The sequence below is a fragment of the Acomys russatus genome, chromosome X, assembly GCF_903995435.1.
Source record: "Acomys russatus chromosome X, mAcoRus1.1, whole genome shotgun sequence".
In the NCBI taxonomy this organism is placed as follows: Eukaryota; Metazoa; Chordata; class Mammalia; order Rodentia; family Muridae; genus Acomys; species Acomys russatus.
Window position 1 is genome coordinate 29,433,559 of NC_067169.1, and position 24,356 is coordinate 29,457,914.

General features: G+C 34.5%; 1 protein-coding gene across 2 annotated transcripts in view; it reads left to right on the forward strand.

Annotated features, from left to right (window-relative positions):
• The first annotated feature begins 9,269 nt into the window (after positions 1–9,269).
• Glra2 (glycine receptor alpha 2) overlaps positions 9,270–24,356 on the forward strand; it is a 217,055-nt gene continuing 201,968 nt past the window's right edge. Inside the window, exons 1-2 of one of the 2 annotated variants that reach the window (XM_051141583.1) lie at positions 9,270–10,065; positions 12,214–12,347. In XM_051141583.1, the coding sequence (XP_050997540.1) occupies positions 9,998–10,065; positions 12,214–12,347 (202 nt within the window). In that variant the 5' untranslated portion in view covers positions 9,270–9,997. The remainder of the gene's footprint in view (positions 10,066–12,213; positions 12,348–24,356) is intronic. The other variant, XM_051141582.1, reaches the window with a different exon arrangement.

A 24,356-nucleotide genomic window follows, 5' to 3' on the forward strand; every position in this document is an offset into this window, starting at 1 on the left:
CTCTGATTCTACCACCTCTTCAGCTACCATTGATTTCTAATACAAAACAATTGCTATTATTTCCGTTTGAATCATCTACTTGATCTAAGAAAACAGTCCAAAGAATCAACAAAACCAAAAGCTGGTTCTTTGAGAAAATCAACAAGATAGACAGACCATTAGCCAAACTAACTAAAAGGCAGAGAAACAGTATTGAAATCAACAAAATCAGAAATGAAAAGGGAGACATAACAACAGACACTGAAGAAATTCAAAGAATCATAAGATCCTACTTTGAAGGCATATATGCCACAAAATTTGAAAATCTAAGGGAAATGGACGATTTTCTTGATCAATTTCACTTGCCAAAGTTGAATGAAGAACAGATAAACAAGCTAAATAGTCCCATTTCCCCTACAGAAATAGAAGCAATCATCGATGGTCTCCCAACCAAAAAAAGCCCAGGGCCAGATGGTTTCAGTGAAGAATTCTACCAGACCTTCAAGGGCGAGCTAATACCGATACTCTTCAAGCTACTCCAAAAGATAGAAATGGATGGAAAATTACCAAATTCATTCTATGAGGCCATAGTCTCATTGATACCTAAACCTCACAAAGATTCAACAAAGAAAGAGAATTTCACACCAATTTCTCTTATGAACATACATGCAAAAATACTAAATAAAATACTTGCAAAACGAATACAGGAACACATCAAAGATATCATTCACCATGACCAAGTAGGCTTCATTCCAGGCATGCAGGGATGGTTTAATATACGGAAATCCATCAATGTAATCCACCATATAAACAAACTGAAAATAAAAAAACCACATGATCATCTCCTTGGATGCAGAGAAAGCATTTGATAAAATTCAACACCCATTCATGTTTAAAGTTTTAGAGAGATCGGGGATACAAGGCACTTTCCTCAACATAATAAAGGCTATATACAGCAAGCCAATAGCCAAAATCAAAGTAAATGGTGAGATACTCAAGGAAATTCCTCTAAAATCAGGAACAAGGCAAGGCTGCCCACTCTCTCCATATCTCTTCAATATAGTACTCAAAGTTCTAGCCAGAGCAATAAGACAACAAAAGGAGATCAAGGGTATCCAAATGGGAAAGGAGGAAGTCAAATTATCCCTATTTGCAGATGATATGATAGTGTACATAAGTGACCCTCAAAACTCCACCAGAGAACTCCTAAAGCTGATAAACACCTTCAGCAAATTGGCTGGATACAAAATTAACTCAAAAAAGTCTGTAGCCTTCCTATACACAAATGACAAGCTTGCAGAGGAAGAAATTAGGAAAACCACACCCTTCACATTAGCCACAAGCAATATAAAATATCTAGGAGTTACCCTAACTAAGCAAGTGAAGGACTTGTATGAAAAAAATTTCAAAACTCTGAAGAAAGAGATTGAAGATGACCTGAGAAGATGGCATGATCTTCCTTGCTCATGGATCGGGAGAATTAACATAGTAAAAATGGCCATCCTACCAAAAGCAATCTACAGATTTAATGCAATCCCTATCAAAATACCTACACAATTTTTTAAAGACATTGAAAGTTCAATTCTGAACTTCATATGGAAAAACATCTACTTGATCTGAAATCACATTTTTAGAATTTTGTGAATCCAAGCCAAGTCCAGAGTAGACATTTTAGAAAATGAATGTAGATATTAGAGACATCAGCTGTAAGAATGTAAACTCTGAGAAGTCTCCAAAAATTTTTTTCAGTAAGACATTTTAAAGATGAAGGTAACATTAATAGCAGTTTCAAATCAGATCTAGGGCAATATAAGCATGTGACCTTGCAACAACCATTTCTTGTTATTATTTATTTTAATATTTACAATATAGCAGTGGAGGAACATTTCTAACATGGTTAAATGTCATTGCTTTGAATTTATCCTCTAATTTATTTTTTGCCTTTTTATTTGATTTCTCACTTTGGCCAATAGAACAGTAATCACATGCCATGAAACATAGTTGGAAATAGAAATTATTTCAATTTGGGCACATTTGTGGCCTGTGAATACTGAACACTAATAAGTTGATGAGGTTCAGTTCTGAAATGACTTCCAAGTAATTTAATCGAGAAATACTCTGGACGGACATCTAGCAGTCTGCTTGGGAGCCTGGGAGAGCAGTAATTTCACATTTAGGCTTTCTAGCCTTGAAGCTCACAGTTCTGCAAGCTGAGTATCTCTGTGCATTCCACAAAACACAGGGGACAGCTGCAAACTGTATTTATTTCTTTTTTTTTTTTTTTTTTACTAGTGGATTTATTAATTTATTTGGATTTTTATTTTTTATTTTTATTTTTTTATTATTAATTTATTCTTGTTACATCTCAATGGTTATCCCATCCCTTGTATCCTCCCATTCTTCCCTCCATCCCATTTTCCCCTTATTCCCCTCCCCTATGACTGTTCCTGAGGGGGATTACTTCCCCCTGTATATGCTCATAGGGTATCAAGTCTCTTCTTGGTAGTCTGCTGTCCTTCCTCTGAGTGCCACCAGGTCTCCCCCTCCAGGGGACATGGTCAAATATGAGGCACCAGAGTACGTGAGAAAGTCATATCCCACTCTCCACTACTGTATTTCTTAAAAGAAGAGAACCTGGGAGTAGAGTCACAGCAGTTCTTGGCATTTTTCCCAGTGGCAATGCTGACCATTGAAAATTGTCTTAAGTTTGTTAATTTTACTGTTTGCAGTAACCAGTACAAATGAACATGTAGAGGCTATGCTTCCTACTTCAGCATCTTTCCATTCTTATCTTCACAGCAGCTTATCTAATATTAAAGAATAGGGGCTTCAGAATGCCTTTCATTTCCAATATAACTATGTAAAGAAATACAGGACATGTGTGTCAGTTAGCTACCTCATGAGTCATGAGCTGTCATGAACTCTGCATGGGGTATCTGTCTGAGAGACAGACCTACTGATCAATAACACATTTGAGGTGGTTAATTCTTTGTGTCAACTTGACTGACAAGAAACTCATAGGAACTGGTAAAACATTATTTTTGGTGTGTTGTGAGTGTATGTCTGGAGGAGACTGGTGTTATTCAGTGCTATGAGTAGGGGAAATCTCCCCTGGATGTAAGAGAACAGTGTCTACTCTGGTGGATACTGCCATGCTTCAAGATATCAGAACTCCAGAGTCTCAAGTCCTGAACTCCATCAACTTATATTAATGATTGTTGCTCTGGGTTTTCAAACCTTTGGTCTTGAACTAAATGTTAAACCACTGACTTTTCTGGTTCTGCAGCTCTCTTACTTTGACTTACTCACAATACTGGTATCTCAGGACCTCCAACTTTAGATGACCTGTTACCTATTACAAGTCTTTTAGCTGCTGTCATTCTATTAACCAATCTCACTAATAAACCACCTACCTAGCTATCTACATACAAGATTATATATAGTTAAATAAGGGCAATTTCTCATACTTATTTAATGAACTATGTGATTAAAAAAATCATAACAATTCCCTAATCTGATGCCAGATTTTTTTTCCTCTTAAAACCTATTCTAGTTTTGAGCCATGGGATAAAATGAAACTATGTTAAGGCATATGAATCTTTCCCACAATTCAAGAGGATCATTTTATTAACTGAAGTTAGATTTATTATTATTTCTGAAGAAGCAATTCCCATCGATTAAAGATTTTATAAAAACAACTGGGTGATTTATTAGTTCAAAATTTCTACTAATATTCCCTGTGCATCAATTGTAAGTTAATACATGCTTTTATAACCTCAATTTAAACTTTTAAAATGGAAGGAGCAATGCTCATTTTTTAGAAGAGTTTGCTTCGTGACTTGATGAAGGATATTTATGTACAACACATGTCTTTGGCCCTTCTTTCAAGAATTTGTCTCTGAGACTTTTAATGTTAATTTTTTATTAATAATATTTGTGTGTATCAGTGTGCATATGTTAATATAATGGTGATCAAACTGCCACCAAGAAAAGACATTTACTGTAACAACACCAGAATGTGGTTATTAAAAACAATTATAGGCATATAGCGTTTATCCAGTGACTTAAAGAATAGTGTCAGTCACACATGTTGAGAAATGATTCTGTTCATTTTGTTAATTAGCATAGAAAGTATTCCTTTGTCAGTTGATCATAAATACTCTGAAAAAATAATGAAATTACATGAATGTTACACTCTTCTTTGGACAAATGGGGGTATTAATTAGTTTTCTGCCTCAGAATTTATTTTTGAAAACTTTGAAGCATTATTTACCTGCTAGGTGTTTGGGGGGATTCAAGACAGGGTTTCTCTGTATATCCCTGATTGTCCTGGACTCGCTTTGTAGACCAGGCTGGCCTCAAACTCAGAGATTTGCCTGCCTCTGCTTCCTGAGTAATGGGTTTACAGACATGCTCCACCATGCCTGACATTAACTTTTTTTATATATTTCTTAAGACAGTTATTAGTAAAGGATACTGACATTAATCTAAAATGTTTCCTTCATGTATCTATTTAAATGTTTTAGTTATATAAAGATATAAAGATCAATCATTGTATGTTCATTTTATAGCATTATATTGCGGATAAATATTCTCACTTTTCTAACAAGATAAGTACAGATTGAGGGTACTGTAAGCTGCAACCAGTTGTAATTTGGTAAGTTAGACGTGGAGGAGGATTAGACTTTAGGATGTTCATTGCTTCACAAATAAGACTTTTTCAAAGTTCCCGAATCTTACTGTCTTTGAAAGTAGAATTGTCCAAGAAACAAAGTCAAAACATAAATTTGAGCAACCAGTGGATGCCAGGAACTGAAAATAAGAACCTGAAATACCTGCTTAGCTATGATGTCCTGTGACATTCAAGAGTATTCTATTTTGTAATATTTAAAGTGATAATATTATCTACATTTTAGACAATATGAGAATGAGGTTCAGAGGGATTAAATGACTTGTACATGGTAACATCACCAATGAGTTTTATAAATAGAACTTAATTAAGTTATATTCACAACCCTCTACTTTGATATTTATTTCATGTTACAATATTCGGATCCACAGAAGTTGATTTCCTTTCAAATAATCATAATCTTAAATCTTTGATTCATAATAAGTAAATTTGTAGAACCATTTGTGGTCTTATATAATTATTTATATTGCTTCATTTAATCAGCATTTCTGTGTATACATTTAAATTGTACCTTAGGTGCCATCAGTATTATTATTATTATTATTATTATTATTATTATTATTAGTAGTAGTAGTAGTAGTAGTAGTAGTAGTAGTAGTAGTAGTAGTAGTATTGTCATTAGCACTAAATGTATGAGAATGCAATACCAGACTGAATCTGTTATCTCCGTTCATTGTAAAGCTTATCTAAGTCACAGTGAAAAAAATTCCTGAGAGGGTCAACTCAAAAGAAGAAAAGGATATTTTTGCTTCATTGTTTCAGAACCTCCAGCCAGTGGTTGCTTGACTATATCTCTGTGGGGCTTTATTGATGCAAAACATCATGGTGTAGATTATGTGATACAATAAATGTTCTTTTTATGTGATACATCATGGTAGCCTCAACAAAAGCAAACAAAGAACAGGATACAAGATATAGACTTCAAGAACACATTCCCAGTGGAGAAGAATTTGAAGGTATATAGAGATATGAAACAGAAATTATCAAAGATGCAAATGGATGACTAGTGTGTGTGTGTGTGTGTGTGTGTGTGTGTGTGTGTGTGTGTGTGTGATTTACAGAGAAAGATCATGGAAGCTATAAAATCATAATATTTCCTAATAGAGATTCTGTATTTCTAACAAGTTCTTATTACCTAAGGGTGATGTTTCAGGCCCATGATCACACATTGGATAGCAAGGCTTTGAATGACCTTTTGCCAGAATTGTATGCCACTCAGACGGTGACACTTTCTGAGATGCTTCTGAGATAAAACACAATAGTGCCATGCATTCTGTTTACATTAAAAATCAATTGCATACATTTGTTTTCATAGTTCTTAAATCTAGAAAAAAGTGCCTCATTTTAAACAACAGCAAAAGCTATATGGTGTAGTGTCAGACATCCCTGTAATCCAGCTTCAAATCTGTTCCAAATTCATCCACATAGAAACTCGAACCCTGATTGTATCCCTGCTGGCCTGATACTCCAGCCAAATTAAATTCAATCCCAGAAGTGTATCTCTTCAGTCAATTATACATAGAAAAAAATCATATGGGATATGTGTGTGTGCATGCTTAAGAATATGTCCAAAATAAAATAGAGATAACAGTAGAAGAAAATGATTTGTCCCAAAAAATAATACTGTAATGATGCTCAATGTGAAACAATTATTTCACAGCTTCCTTCAAAACATAGAGCTAAAAACCAGGAGGAGCTAAATCAGCCAGAAGAAACTCTATGAGAAGGATGCCCCATTTCATTTAGGGGGGTCTGGTAGGTTTTTGGTTGCTTTCTTGGGCTATAGAGGGTTATTTTCATTGAGAGTTGCTTATAAGTTATTATTGGTCTTATTTAGAGAGAAAACAAGGTTGGAATCAGAGATGTCTTTCTTTTAATTTATCTCCCATTCTTAGGTTTGGAGATAGGGGTTGAAAAAGAAAGAAAGGGGAATATAGAAATATATAGGGAATATAGAACAAAAAAGAAAATAGTGAATCTACTCCTCAACTTAGCCTCAATTGTCACTCACAAGGTTATTTTTAATCTACCTGTATAGAATTTTGTCTATAGATTCATAGTAAGTTGTATTTTAGATACAGTGGTATAGAACTCAAATGTAAGATTATTCATCACACTCATTACATATATACATATATATGTATATATGTATTTCTACTCTAATATGAGATATTGTACCCATATAACTCAATTATAATACAAAATTTACTTCCAATACTTCAAAAGTGCTATTGGTGGCTGTTTAGGATAAATATAAGTTATGCAAGTTTATTGTTAGTTGATCAAATCATGGTCATATAAATTACTAGTCTATTTTTATTACAAGGATATACATCTTAAGTTCAACAGATAGATATGATTCTATATAAAGATAATATAAAATAGATAAGGTCTTCAAAAACCTCAGAGACATACAATATACATCATTTTAAAATGTTTTTATTATTTTAAAGACTCACTGATAATGAGACAGATTAACCCTGGTAACACCCAGCCTCCCTTGAACAGGATGATGAGCAGCAAAGAACCTCCTTATGGAGATGGCTTCAAATGTGGCAAAGAAGTCACTGGGCAAAATGTTCTCATTTCTATCATAGACAGAATTCTGCCTGAAAAAGGACAAACTTGAATACCAGCAGAGTCGACAGCCAAACTCTGCCAAGACAGGGTAGCAAGTCCTCAATAGTTCTGGCTTCACAAATAAATCTGTCAGATATATTGGGCCAGAAGGCTGAAGATGATGCTCCCATGTTATAGAGAGTTTTGGGTGACTATTTAGGTAGCAACCTATCAGTCATCTTCTCTTTTGGAAAGCTACTAACCTGCACTCCCAGTATACCCAGGTAATAAAATTTATTCCTTCTCATGTCTCTGATGGGGTTGAAGACCAGATAGTTTAGTTTTACTATTAAGCTTAGTTGTTTAGGGGTTAAGATGTTTTTAGGCCTAGATAGATGTTTTAAGTTGATAATGATGAGATATGATAGATATAGATTTACATTCAGAATTTTAGATGCACCAAGATAGGAAAGATGTTTTCTTCTAGGCTGTCAAATACAAATAGCCAAAACACTAAGAATGTAACATTTATATAAAAATATAATGAGTTGTATAATACTAGCACAAAGTTGTGACACTATATTATTTTACATCTGGAAGATAATTTATAGAGGATCTAATTAAATCTCTTCATTTTATTTCTCAGTTTTCCTCAATTTGGATTCAACATCCTTTAAGTCACAGAAAGAACTCACGTTCAGTTTGCCAATGAATTTCTTGCAACTGAGGCCAAGAAATATTTATTTATTTTTATCTTACTTGACATTTTTATGGTATGTAATGTCACTGGTCTCTTTTCTCAGAGTTTTTCCCTTTGTGACAGAGTAAACTCCCAATTTTCCTCCTGTTCCATCTTCTTGTCAGGCACACCTTCTTATACATGGCTTACAGACATTTGATTTCCTAAAGGTTGTATTCTAAGACCTCATTTCTTCTCAGGCCTGTAGTATCAGAATTTGTATTTCAGTAGGATCTTCCTGTATTTAAAAAAAAAAACAAGTGAAAAGAAACTTAGATTTTTTTCTCAGAATTTACCATTAAAAAGGTATTAAAAAGTATAGATTTATTTTTTTAATTTGTGCTGATATTTAAGCCAATCCGAGGTTAAGTTTTTCATTTCTGGAATAAATTAAACAATAGTAGTGCATTATCAAATCAAGCCCTGTGGTAGAATGCCAAGATAGCCAAGGTGTTACATTTCATAGACAAATGCAAATTCTTCACCCATTTCATGGTATCACATTTCCAAGGGCTACCAGTTGCTAGTGTTCAATTAGTTTTCCTTTCTCTTTTTATTAATTGTACTGTTAAATTCAATTGGAGATATCAGGTTGCCTGATACGCTTTTGTACTGGACTTAGAAACTTTCATTATTTTCAGTCCCTTTAGCCAACATAGGTGAAGAAAAGCAGCACTTAATTATTCAACCCTTCCTGGAGATTAACACCTGTGCTGGGTAGGTAAAACTAAGCCCCCAGTCTCACGTTTTGCTCCATTTCTATCAGGGAGCCCCGGTCAACCCTTAACCAGGGCAGAAAAAGATTGCTACTGCCCCCTGCTGGCTCACTGTCTTTTCCTTTCTGTAGTTTATGACTCGAGGATGCCCAAAGATTTTGAGCCACTGAACAGTAGAACGAACTTTCTCAAGTAGGGAGAGAGATCCGTTGAGAACAAGAGGTTAAAATCAAAACAAAACACTCAAGAGACGAGAAAGGCAGAATGATGTTCTAAATTAAGTTGCTAGTCTCCGCGAATCGTTTTTTCTTTTTTCTTTCTTCTTTTTTGTACACGAAAGCTTCTCTAAGCTGAGAAAATACACCTTCCACTTCAGTACAGGACTTATCTTTTCCACTGGTTTCCACTGACTAGATGTTGACTTCCCATACCCCTATTGTAATTTAAGTACTGTGGAATTTGATCGGTGTTTTCTTAGTTTACTTTTCTAATGCCTAAACCTCATTCCGGGCTCTTTTGCCTCAAACTCCTGTCCCGCCTACCCACAGGCATTTCTAGGAGCTCAGACCCCAGCCTCTCTCTCCTTTTTCTCTCTATCAGGACCCTTAGCATCGCACCTCTTTCCGTAGCTAGTCACTCTTTGCATTTCAACTGCTAGCGCACCTCCTCTTGAATGCCTCTCTCCGACCCCCGCCCCAAGCTACTGAAAAAGGAAACATGCGCACTTCAGAGCTAGGAGCTGTCCGAGTGCTGAAATTTATAGGCTGGGTAAGATCACGTCTCCGTCTCTTTCTGTAGCCCTCATTCCAGCACAGGATCTCAGCATTTTCCCCCTTTCCTCCAAACACTCCAACGCACAGAATCTTTTCTTCTCCCTCATTTACAACTTATTTTAAAAAGAGAACATTTTCTAAAGAAAGGGGCTGTGCTGAATAGAAAAGATATAAAACAAAAGCCACAGCAGCCCGACTTACAGCATGGCATTGTCACCAGCCCCCTTTGCATGGTAATGCGATTAAGGTAGCAGCATTTTTATTATTCAGGAAAAGCAGCTAGGGGATTCATCAGTTCTGAGGCTTTGTCTCTCCTGGGCTAACTGATGGTCCTGAGCCTCGGTTTGACCTGACCATGATGCCCAAGACTGGCACTTTTTGTTTTTTCTCAGCAAACTGTTCAACCCCAGATCTCTTTTTGATTTTCAAGGAAACTAGATTCCTGCCAGATTTTGAATCTAGACAGTAAATAGATACTTTGTTCTAGTCTTCTTTCTGGAATCATTTTGGGATATTTTCCACAAGCATCACAGAAACAGGAATGAACCGGCAGCTAGTGAACATTTTGACAGCCTTGTTTGCATTTTTCTTAGGGACAAACCACTTCAGGTAGGTGAAATGATTTTGCATGCTGATATTTTCCACATGAAAACTGTTTAAAAGAGAAAGTATGCAATGATCTATTTGTTTGTTCCCTGAATCATACTATTTAATGTTGTAGAGGAGAGTTTGGTCTCTTTTGTTCATTAAAAAGCTTAATTATGGTGGGAGGGAGGTAAATGTTCACAAAAGCAAGTTTTATGTTGTATAGCTGTACTCTATGCATTTCAACAGACATTTTCACAGTCAATGTGATATTAAGATTAAACTAGTGAGTTGTGTACTCTTTACATTTCAGTATAAAGGTGATATCTTTTGCTTTCAAATTCTTCTGGAAGTCATTTAAAGGAATTATTGGGTGTAATGTTCTTTTTTCATATGGTGGAAGTGACTAGATTAATTTCCCAAGAGCATTCTCATTTTATGCAAAATAAATAAGAACCCTGATTCTCAGCCAACTTAGGACTTCTGTTATATTTCACCAACTATAATCATACTATGAAGTTTATGATTTGGGAATTTTTTCAAGTAGTAAATATCTTTATACAACTCCATTCTACTGCTTGGTCTATTTGAGAAATGATTGCATATCAAATTTTACTTTAAATGACATCTTTGTATTTATGCTCATATAAGAAATGGTGTGTGTATAATTAAAACAAGTGAGAAGTCATTATTTGAATGCTTGCATTTTCTACATAATTTACTAATTGTGAAATCAATTGATACTTCAAAATATCAATTTTATTGCCAGTGAGTGAAATAGCCAGTTAATGACATAAAGTCTAAGACAGGCTAGACATTAAAACTGAAATTAATAGAAAATATAGGACATTTAATGTTTTACAAGATTTTATGCTATTTTTTCACAGAACCAAGAGAAATTGAACACATAGAAATAATGCTATGGGTACTGGGAAAACCCACTCTGTTCCTTTCAGTTTTACACCTCTTACTATCATTAAGAAAGATTGTAGGCTGGGTTTTTATTAGAGTCATCACCATCATCATCATCATTACCACCATCATCCTCAGCCTCACTGCAACCACCATCATAATAAAATAATGTTTGATTAATCAGATGAATCTGCATATGGGAATGTGAGTATTTCTGGATGACTATATCAATTTTAACTCTTACCAAATGTTCATATTATCTTTGCACTTAATGCCTCTTATTTGAAAAACTGGTATGAATGTTGTTTTATCTTAATGGCAAAATTAACACATTTTTCAAACACATCCATATATTTGCGTGTGTGTGTGTGTGTGTGTGTGTGTGTGTGTGTGTGTGTGTGTGCATACAAACACTTTAGTGGCATTCAGTCAGCTATTAATGTACTGTGAAAGATTTTTTTGTTACAAAACAAATATGCAATTTTATATGTTCTTTATGTCTTCTAATATGAACATAAAAATCTGAGAAAATTTTCAGTCATACTTTACAAGTTTTGATAATGTAAAAGGTCAAATGATTCAGAAATTATATTCCATTAATGCTTTATTGGAGACTCAGCAATTCATATGTTCATATATGAATAAGAACTAATAAAACAATTGAACTAACATACTCATTATTGATCCATTTTAAAATGGTGGAAAATTTCCAAGTGAATGATCTTCTTTTAGGTAACACTTTGCAAAAGGCTAATGTATGATAGCTGCAATAGAATGGTAGCAAGTGAGAAAATATGTATGTGATAATTACTTGAAGTATTCACCCCATATTATTATATATTTATCACAAAAGATGATAGACTTAAAGATGAAATGTTATAACAATATGAGGAAATGATTTTACATTATCACATGAATTTAAGAAGCTGTTTTGTGTTCTCTGATAATTCTAAAGACAAAAGTCCTTTGTATATCCATAAAATCTAGAATCTGAACCTATACACATTATCCTACTGGAAACAAAACATCATTAAAACTTGGAAACTTGGGAGAATTTGCTCAGGATTTATTCTTCAAGTCAGTTGAAGCTAACTTTAAAGAATGTGCAAGTTAAGAACTTGATCAAGGCTTCAAATTTTTCTATTTTTCTTCTTGCTAGTATATTAAACGTCTTTGCCAGAATGTGGTTCAAATGTTTTGCATTAGTTCTCAGAAGATGAAAGTGTAATTCTTACTAAAAGAGTTAATAAATGTGTTCAGGGAAGCTTTCTGCAAAGACCATGACTCCAGGTCTGGAAAACATCCCTCGCAGACCCTATCTCCTTCAGATTTTTTGGACAAATTAATGGGAAGGACGTCAGGATATGATGCAAGAATCAGACCAAATTTTAAAGGTAGGTTCCAGTGAAAACTAATGTACAGCCTTGTGAAATGTCTCAGGTGTAGGAATATTTTCCACTAAGGAACATTTTTAGGCTTATTGTTAAAGAGAATTGTCAACTATGTCATTTGTTTTATTTTGCCACTCTTTTAAATTATTTCTAGATTTAAACATCTTAAATTTTACCTAGCACTTGTCATGTTCAAAAATATCCCTTTATTAAAGATGGACATGAAGGAAAAAAACTCTCCTTTATTTTACTCTAATCAACAAGTAACCCTAGTGGCAGAGATTGTTGTCATAATTCCTACTTTTTCTTAAGCAAGACTGTGGCAGAAAATGAGTACAAGAGCAAATGAGTTTTGCTTGCATGAACACCTATGAGAACACACATCAAGTCCAATGGTTACACCAAAATATTCAGTTGTTTTAAATATCTATATCAATGTAAAGTTTACATTTTAATATGATTCATGCTATTTTCATTATTTCAGGCTTCTTTAACTTTTAGACTCTATTGGAAAAGACTTTAATTTAGTAGTTGTTAGTCTGTAGAAGTGATTAATTTATCCATTTGTTTCTTTTTACTCTAAATCAGAGAAAGAAACTTATTAAAGAAAAATAACTGTTTCTAGAACTGAATTGTTCTGATGCTTTTGTTTTTAATACATATTTTAAAAGGCAAATATCCTTTCTAAATATTGAGTATAACATAATGCACTGTGAAGTGTTTATGATATTTTATAAAGGGGAGACTTTGAATCTATTACATAGCAATTCATACATCTCTTTGATTTTGCTCATCAATAATTTAATTATATTACTTTCCTTGAGTTTTGATTTTTATTATTGGTAAATATGAACATGAAAACTAAATTCTAAGTTTATTCCTTCTTTAAAAGCAATGCCTCTGAATATACTTTCTTTTGAGCATTTTCCATAAGTTGTATATCATAGTTCAGACAAAACAAATACTCTTTTAATTGAAAATGTTGCTAAACAGACAGCTAAGTTCAGTTTTCCTGAAGAAAATCTTTAAATTCATTTGATTTTCTACAAATTTGAGGCTACTACTCAGGAACTAGATATTTGAAATGAAGTTATATGACTAGCAAGCCTAGAATCAACTTTCAATAGGATTGCTCACTCACATATTTAGAATCTAAAGCATATTTGCAATACTAAATGCTGTGTGCTTTGGAAAACAAAAATGAAACAGGTGTATGGCAAAAAAAACATTCAATGAGGGAAAGAAGTTGTTATATTAATAAGTATAGTAGTTGAAATAAATTAAGTACCATGAGAGAGTATGGATAAAATAATAGAAGGTCCCTCAAAGTTGAGAGATAATTTCCTACTAAGCCATTCATAGAAAGCCTTCTTTCATCTAGATAGTAAAACTGCTCAAGTTCATAAGTATTTTTGCCTGATAAGAGCAATTGCTTATTGCCATAAAATGGTAGTAAAACAAGCATTTGTGTGACCACTTACTATTTGAATGTGCACATGAAATGAACTATGATTTTCACAAGTTCTTTTTCCTCTACTATTTTTCTCTCTGGATGTCTCTTAGAACTTATGGTTCTAAAAGATAAATGAATAAAGAAGTTGAGGTTGTCCGTGCAAAGTCACCTCTTTGTGATCTAGTCAAGGCAAAGGAAAAAGTACTGGATTTTTAAAGGACTTATAAAAGATAAATGAAAAGAATATCCCTTTCAATTCCAAAAGGCATGAATGTCACTGGGTTTGTCTTCTCCCTTTAACTCTTCATTACAACAAACACTATTATTCCTTCACAACCTTATTTAGATAGCCCATTTATATTTGACCATGCCAATTACTTGACATCTTTCCAAGGTACTCTTTACTTTAGGGAGTTTGTTATTTCAATGTACATGACTTTCTAGTATTTTAAAGTGAAATAATTCCTCATCCTTGGTACTCTAATAAAACATTATATGTCTAATAAGATGAGTACGCATATTTATGTTTTATTAATCTACCCTACAGTGTGCTTAACAGGGCAAGATAGCATCCTATTTAACATATAAACACCTGAGTGTTTAGCAGTATAAGGCAAAGAATTCCTCCTTTTTAATATAATGAGAAAATAAGAAGTGAAAGAAAGAAATGCAGATTAAATTGTGAAAATTATTGCTTCTAATTAACTTAGTAGATGTTGAGAATGGAACTTTGGACAGCAGTAGACACAGTGGCAGATAAAATTTATCTTAAATTAACAGTGAGAAAGAAACTAAAATAGAGGAGACTGACTTTCACACGAACTCTGGTACCCCATCTTTGACCACATCCCCTGGATGGGGAGGCCTGGTGGCACTCAGAGGAAGGATAGCAGGCTACCAAGAAGACACTTGATACCCTATGAGCATATACAGGGGGAGAAGGTCCCCCTCAGTCACAGTCATAGGGGAGGGGAGTAAGGGGAAAGCAGGAGGGAGGGAGGAATGGGAGGATACAAGGGATGGGATAACCATTGAGATGTAACAAGAATAAATTAATAAAATATATTTTAAAAAGAAATTAAAATAGAGAAATAATTAGGAATTTGAAGCATCAAGAACCTAGGAAGAAAGCTACATACTTATTTGATAATGTACAAGTGAGAAATTTTATATAATGTGCAGAAATGAGGAGCAATTAAGAGATGTAATTGCATCTAGAATAGGGAGAGACTCCTAAAGCAAATTGGTCATGATAATAATAAACATGATGACGATGCTGACACTGATAACAACAGTGATTAGAAAAAAGAGAGAAAAACAAATATTTACCACAAAAAGAAAAGTCTAAGCCAAATATTGGCTACTAAAGTAAAGAGGATGGCTACTCTATGAGCCATAGGATATCTTAGGAGTTTTCTCTATTTTCCTTGCTTGTCTGTTTTGGAAAGAGAAAAATCAAATACAAATGTATAACTTTTTCCTACTGGAAAGGTTTTTTTGCAGTGTACTTTCAAGTCAGTAAAATATTGCTTGTCTATTCCCTGTTCCTGATGGACTTTGAAAGATGTCATAATAGTCCTACATATGTGAAGGGAGATAGATGCACACTATGAAAAGAAACCAGAAATGCTCCAGTCTTAGCCTCTGTAATTGAGAGACAGTCTTAGAAACTGTAGGGAAAAACAGCTTTCTGATGTGCTAAGGCACAAGTGTATAAACAAAATCATGAGTCAGAGTTGCCAATTGAATTCTATCTGTAATATTCATAGAGACGTGAATCAGATCCCATCAAAACTTGAATGTTCAAATTTCCCTGTACAGGTAAAAATACAGATATGCCCATTCACAATTACCTTGTCCAAGACCATGGCAAATGTTGATTCTGTATCAATAGAGTTGCCTCTTTCCTTCACTTGGGTTGTTTGTGTCATTTTAGTTGATTTATCATGGTGTTGTTCCATCATCCTATCACATTTGCCTTTGTCACTATTATTGTACCTTGAAAATGTAACTTTCAATACTAAGCTTTTAATGAAATGGTCAAATGTGGATAAAATGCATTAGTTCTGTTTCTCTCATTTTGAAACAAAACCTTTATCTATTTTAATACAATTTTCTTTGAAAATAAAATTAACCTCAATTTAAATCCTGAATCTCATCTCACCATGAACAAACATATTCCACTGTAACAATCTTGGGGACAGGATTTGTAATAGATAATATTAGGGTATAATATTATTCCACATCTTTGTGCTTACCATGTAAGATATTTTTTTTCTCATGTCTAGAGATCTGTGTTTGAAAATGGGATCTGTGACATGAAAACCAATATTTGCATTCAATATAGCCTTCTTAAATTGCCAAAGACTTAGGAGATAAAAGAATGTTTCATATGTAGTTAGAGCTAGATTGGTCCTCTTCATGAAAACAAAGACCTTCAGACTTTGTCTTTTGGAGACTCTGTAGATCAATGCAGTTGAAGTACAGATATGAATATCAATTCCTGTCCAGCTGGCACACAGTTGTAAATGATACCTCTCTCAGTTAGGGATAATGTAGCCAACCATGACCATATCTTGATCACATGGACATTGGATATTACTGTTGACTCTAAGAAAAGGGGATATGATGCTTCTAAGTATGAGGTATGAGTCTGCAGAAAGTAGGAAAAGGCCTCAAGCACCCTATAGGGCACCAAAAACCTTGGTTATTTTGAGATCTTCATTTATTAGAAATTGCAAAAATCATTGGCTCAGCTACCTTGATAGAAATTATGGAATCATATGAGTTATCCATTGAATAAGTACTTTCTTCACAGAATTCCTATTCTGTTTTATCTTGGGATTTCCAAAATTAGTCAACAGGCTTGAGATAAATCCAGGTTTTAAATTCCTGGGATGGGAAAAAAGCCCAATGGAATAATGCCAATGTTGAAACATATCCAAGTAATTCTTAGAAAATAAAAATGCTTGCTTTAGCCTTATTCATAATAGCCAGAACATGGAAACAACCTAAATGTCCCTCAGTAGAAGAGTGGATAAAGAAACTGTGGTACATATACACTATGGAATACTACTCAGCTATTAAAAACAAGGAATTCCCGAAATTTGTGGTTAAATAGATTGAGCTAGAAATGATCATAATGAGTGAGTTAACCCAGAAGCAGAAAGACTCAAATGGTATATATTCACTTATATCTGCATACTAGCCCAAGGGGCATGTCCCACGAAAGCCTTCACTTACCAGGAAACTGGGACAGAAGGGAAGGCATCCTATTGGGACTCTAAATGAGAGACGCATGGGAGAACAGCAAAATAAAAGGATACAGAGGGTCCTAGAAATCTACAAGTAGAACAATATGATAGGCAGATTTGGGCCCAGGGGTCCCGCTCAAACTAAGGCACCAGCCAAGGACAATACAGGAGGTAAACTTTAAACCCCTTCCCAGATCTAGCCAATGGTCAGAATATTCTCCACAGTTGAGTGGAGAGTGTGATAGGACTTTCTCACATATTCTGGTGCCTCACATTTGACCATGTCCCCTGGAGGGGGAGACCTGGTGGCACTCAGAGGAAGGACAGCAAGTAGCCAAGAAGAGACTTGATACCCTATGAGAATATATAGGGGGACGTAATCCCCCTCAGGAACAGTCATAGGGGAGGGGAATAATGGGAAAATGGGGGGGGGGGAGGAATGGGAGGATACATGGGATGGGATAAACATTGAGATGTAAGAAAAATAAATTAATAAAAAAATGCTTGCTTTTCAGATATCAATAACTTTAAGTGTAAAAATATAAAGTATATAAATATAGCATATAAATTTGAGATGTCATTTTTTTTTAAATTATGGCAATAGCACTCAGTTCAAGTGGACTAGAACTAAGTCTAACTACAAGAAGATATCATTCCTATTAAGATAAAATGTTTGTCCTTGACTATATACTGAAAATGGAACTAAGGGGGGGAAAAGAAAGAAAGAAAATTAGATTACTCAAAACAATAATGCTGTAATTTTAGGACAAAGTATAAAACCAAGTCACAAAGTGTTTTCAGTATTTTAAACATCCCCTTCCAATGTACATAAAACATTGATTATAGATCTGTATATATGTCAGGTTTTTATATGCATTAAAGGATTTGAAAGATGCACAGGAAAACAGTAGTTACCTATTTGAAGTGGGACTAGTTACCAGGGTACTTAGGACAGAAAGAATTTTCCTTTTTTCAACATGTCTTCTGAATTGGTCATTACACACATGTCTATTTCTAAAGGAAAACTAATTAGTAAATATTTATTGAAAGGTAGAATTCAAGGATTAGTCTCTCTCAAATTTCTCAGGTGTTGATTACAGATTAAACTAGTGCCTCTTTAGATAGAGTAACAGAAATGTGGCCTCATTTCAATAATATTCAAAACTGCCTGAAATTCCTTGACTAATGTATTTCTTAAGTTACCTTGTTACTATGATGGCTCAAATTATATTACTGATGCTTCTTGTTTTGCATTAATTGTTCAACTCAATAAAGCACATGATGGATCTAACAGTAAGGCTTATTAGTTACTTTCTCTGAAACTTATTTGAGAGTATTTTTTCTAGTCTGGAAAATGTAGACCATAGATTTGGAGGTTTGTTTTAATTATTTCAATTTTTTTCTTTGATGCTTTTATCCATGCATAAAAAGCATTCTTATTACTCTCATCTCTCGCTCTGTCAAGCTCTCAAGCTGCTGAAAAATTCATTTCCCACATTTATGTCTTATTTTGTTTTGTTTTGTGACCCACTGAGTGAGGTTTTGTTTTGTTCTCCTTTGGTTGGCTGGTTGCTTGGCTTTTGGAACAGGGTTTCTCTGTGTAACAGAGACCTGGCTGTCCTGGAACTCCATTTGTAGACCAGGCTGGTCTCTAACTCACAGCGATCCACCTGTCTCTGCCTCAGGATTCTTGGGATTAATGGCATGCACCAGAACACCCAGCTCACTAAGGGAGTTTTTAAATAACAAGACAATTGCAGGTAAACACATGGGTCACCATGTCCCCTGGAGGGGAAGACCTGGTGGCACTCAGAGGAAGGACAGCAGGTTACCAAGAAGAGACTTGACACCCTATGAGCATATACAGGGGGAGGTAATCCCCCACAGGAACAGTCATAGGGGAGGGGAATAATGGGAAAATGGGGGGGGAGGAATGGGAGGATACAAGGGATGGGATAAACATTGAGATGTAACAAGAATAAATTAATTTAAAAAAAATAAGTAGAAAAAAAACACATGGGTCACAAAATTTGCATGTAGCTGTTTTGTTCGAGAATGGCGTTAATGAAGATTTGAACATCTGAAGTCCACTGATTATATTACAATTTACTTTAGCTTTTGTGTGATGTATGAACATTAATTGGTATATCTATATATACACCAGCCCCCAGTATTTGCCCACAGTATACTTCTCAGAAATTTTAGTTAGTATCAAAATGAAAGCACACATGCTATCATAATGATTCAGGACAAAGCACAAGCCAAAAAGTTTAGCAGCATATCATCTCCCATTGCATAAAGACAGAAAGCATTATAGAAAGAGTCCTGGACTTGATTCTAGACAATTCACTTTTATGTTGTGGTTCTGCCACTCTTTAGAAAAGATATCTTCACACTAATATATGTCTTGAATATTCTTGTGTCTTTAACTGCCTCTTCTGGGTTAGTCTGAGAGTCAAATGAGCCAAATAGAGTCATACGTTTTAATTGTTTTCATCTGTTAAAATTTTTGCAAGTAAGTAGTTGTAATTACTTGCAAAGGCTTATGCAAGATTGGGACTTAAAACATTCCATCACATGGTCAATAAGAGCCTCCCAAAACAATGGTAAGAATATAACAAACTTCCAAAAGTGATTCTTTGATCTCCACAGATGTATTGTGCCATGTACATGCTCAGAAATCCACATCATAACGAGAGACATGCACATATACATACACATTGATAATAAAAAATAAGTTCAGTAATGGCGGAATGAGGGCTTTTTGAGACCATGAGCTCCTTACTCCACCTCACCCCACACTTATTGGTAAATAATGGATGGTGGGCCAGAAAGAAACATTTTCTTCAATGGCATAGCCAATGTTAAGGTGCCCATGTCCTATAAATGATCTCTTACATGATATAAATCAGCAAAAACCACAAAAATAGGCATGCAATTAGAAGGGAGACTAGTTGTGAAAAAGAAATGGATCAGCACCTATGAGAGGGTAAAGAGAGGTGCATGGGATCAAAATACATTATATACATGTATGGAAATGTCATAATAAAACTTGTTATATTATATCATTAATATATGCTAATAAAAGTAATAAATCCAAGTTGAACTTGTTTTAAAATGAGTATTATCAATAATGTTAGTTATTATTATGATTTTTGCATTATTTTAAACAACATTTACTGTGAATGTCAGGGCTTGTCCTTTATGGTTATATCCTCACAGATGTATGATTTGTTTTAATTGCAAGAAACCATTTAGACATATTCTAGCAATTAGATCTACTGATAGTGATTGTAAAGTAGATGGTATATATGTATCACCTAGTTTTCCTTTTATTAGTTTAGAGGGTGCATTTTTTAAGGCAAAAGGGTTCTTTGAACTACTTAAATATAAAGCCAAGAGGGATCTATTTGTATGAAGGCATTAATTTTTTCCTTTAAAATATCACACAGGAATATTATGTTGGATTTATCTAAAAGAATAAAACAAGTAAAAACTGCAGAATAAATTTTACCCAGTCCATGAAAGGGAGATCCCGAATTTAACTGGAGTTGCTATGAGTTTTATTTTTGATATATCCTTATACCTGGTTACTATCATTGCAAGGTTCATTACACAAACACATAAAATTGGTTTCTAATTTTACAGTAAGTATTTTAAAGAGAGCATTTGATCTCTACAACAGGGGGCTTTAAGAGAGGCTTATCATTTACTCTTGAGAAAGTATTGCATAACTCCATATATATTTTCTTTACTGAAAAAGCATGAACATCTTGTGCTGAGTTCAAGAGAGCTTTCTGTCCCTTCCTATATTTAGGGACAAGTTTATTCATTTTGTTAACAAATAGTAATTTAATTTTAAGAAAAAAAGGCAAAAATAATGACATAAATATTAAGGTGTATGATCAGTTGATAATTGTGGAGTATAATACGTCTAGCTGGAGTTATTGGGTTTAGAGTAAGAAAAGCCATCAGTTTATTCTTAATAATGCTATAATAGATATTTTGTGGTGTTGGATTAGACAATTATTTGAATGAGGCATTAGAAAGGGAAACATATTTATTTATCAAGCCTCTTAACATGACTTTGGAAGTATTATTTATTATATACTTTCATTCACTGAAAACATCTTTTCATATAATATATTCTTATCAAAGATACTTAAGCACCATGACATTCAGTATTTGTTCACTGACTTCTCTCTTGAGAGTATTGTTCTGGATATTTATGATTGATTATAGATTCTTGTAACATGTAAAAGCTACTCAAGGATTGATATGAAGAAAAGATTTATGTATCTGAGTGTTATTCAGAAGTGTGGATGTCATTTAAGAATAAAGTTAATAGTTTGTGCAGATGGAACCTAATCTGGATCAGCAACTCAGACAACAACTAGGCAAATTCAAGTGGGAATATGAGGTCTCTTTAAATATTGTCCTGAGGTGTACACCCATCTTTCCATTATGAACACAAATGTATCAAACTGTGGTTCTGTTTTATGTGCACTTCCATACAGGAGGCTAAAACAACATCATGCAGTGTGGAATTTATGTGTCCAGCAAATGTAGGTTTGTGTTATATGTGAGAGAGATAAAAAAGGCTGAAACACGGAGAGATAGAATGACCAAGTGAGATGTGGGATTGAAAGAGAAAGGTGTTCTTATTGGTAATAGAATAGTTTCCTTTCTGTTGGATTTAGTAAGCCTGCTAATATTAGTAAGACTGCCCTGTGGCAATTCCATGACGAAATGCACTGTGAGCTTACATTTGGATACAAGATGTGATGCCAAATCTATGTGGGGCAGTATTTCCAAGACACAATCTTCTGTCCATACTCTTCACTTCTACATATATCTGATGCATAATTAAAAGGAAAGAATAGTTGGGTGAGGGATTCAAAGAACATAGAGTAAGGAGTATGCATCTCCAGGAAATGATGAGAGCTGGAAAGTATTGTTTGTTTACTATTCCCTGTCTGATCTGGAGCTATTTAGTGTTACAGTTCTGCCTCTCTAGGAAACTTCATCTACTTTAGTACAGAAATTTTCTTCCATTTTTAAAACTCAAGTGTATGGGGGATTTAATATAATCTCTGATCTTCTAATTTGCTTCTATTTAAATATCTCAGTGTTGATTCCTAGGAACCACTTCATGTCCAACAAGAGAGTCAAAAATATTTTTGTCTTCAATCTCACAAATGTGCTGAGAAGCAGAAACTTATTTATTTAGCTTGGAGCCTCAAAGTCCCTGTAAAGTAAGAGCCTCAAGTATTTGGCAAACTTCATTGTGGCCACTCAAATTAGATAATATGATCCAGGTGTACTTATAGCTGTCCCATATTATAGTCACAATGGTTTCTTGTACTCAACTTTTTCTGTTTAGCTGACTAATTTTACTACAGGGGCTTTATATGCAGTATTCTGGATAAGCAAATTTAGGATTTAATATTAAAACAAATTCACAACAGAACAGATGTTTCAAATACAAAGAAATGATCAAAATTCAAGGAAACAGGTTTGTTTACCCTGATTTGAACATTATACAGTGTATCCACACACTGAAATGCCACATGAAATTTTACAAATGTGTACAATTTTAATGTGTAAGGTAAAGGTTGAAACACATATTTTGTGCCATACTTCTCAAGCTTTGCTTCTGCTGAATCTTTGGATGGAGAGATCTGAAATATTCAACAGATCTACTAGTTTCTGAAGTTTAACAACTGTAGGGCTAGAATATTTAAAGCATGATGTTTTCTTTATGGTGCTTTGCCTAAGATATTGTATGCCCATAAGACCTTTACCAAACCAAGAGCTGAAACACCACAAAGAAAAAACATAACTTAAACTGACTCTCATATGTCATACTACAGTTCTGACAGCTGTGGCCAGTCCTCTGATTCACTGGTATCATTTATAAATAGTTTCCTTCCAATATTTGTAGTACCTGGTCTTGATAGGCTAAGTTAATAGATTTCAGTGTGCTCTTTTGTGAATTATTGATTCATCCACAGAAGATCTTTAGGTATATCCAATCTTGATAGAGAATTGGTCTCTTCTCTGGGAAATAATTAATTCTGTCCAGAAATTTTGTAGTAGTCCATATTTCATTTCATCATTCAATACTGTTAAGAGAATTATTTTTCCCTAGGAGCACCTGGAAATGTACAGTTGAGTTACTGAACAAATAAGCCAAGTCATGCCTTGGTTTTGGCTTAGGAGTCATAAATTCATGTATAAGACAATATCTGGAAAAATAGCTAGTACATATATGCTTACATTTTTTATTTTTGAGAATTTCATACAGGTATGTAATGAAATATGATTGTATCTATCCCACTTTTCCCCTCCAATTCTCTTCTTTTCTACACAATATGCCCTGCCAACATTATGACACTTTTATAACTCACTGAGTCTAGTTAGTATTGCGACTGTTTACATCGTTGTGGGGCCATGCACTGGAACATGGGAAACCTACTAGTGGCCACACCCTCAAAAAGAAGAGTTCTCTTACTCTAGCAACTCCCTACTACCAAAAAGCTTCTTGGTAATGGGGAAGACCTGAAGATTACTGGCTGTTTTGATCTTGTGTAGCTAACCAGAGTTGAAGTGAGCTCATGATTCCATTAGTCATGTCATATACAGAAGACAGAATTTTAGAATACTCTTCTCCATCCTTTGGTTCTTTCATTCTTTCTGCCTCTTCTACTGCAATGTTCCATGAACATTAGGGGTGGTGGGTCCCTTTTAGAAATCGGAAGGTAAAATTGAGGACTAAGTAAAAGAAGTGGGACATAAAAAGCCATATGGAATTCTATGATTTCTATTGCTGTGATAAGGACCATGACCAAAATCAATTTGAAGATGAATGAGTTTATTTCATCTTACTGCTTGTAGTTCACCATCTTGGGAGTCAGAACAGGAACTCAAGGCAGGAACCTGGAGGAAGGAACTGGTATAGAGGCCATGTAGGAATGTTATTTACTGTCTTGCTCCTCGTGGTGTGCTCAGCCTGCATTCTTATATACCCTCAGGGCTATCATACCAGAGGTGACATCACTTACAGTGAGTAGTGTCCTCCCATATAAGTCATTAATTAAGAAAATTTAAATACAAATAAATGTATTCTAAGTTTGTTTGCTTAAAATTATCATGATTTGACCTAGGGAGACACCTTAGTCATTAAGGTGCTTGCCATGTAAACATGTGCACCTGAGTTCAGTTCTAAGAACCCATGTTTTAAAAAGCCAGACATGGTGGTGTATGCTTGTACTCTCCACCCTGGGGAACAGTAAGTATGTGGAT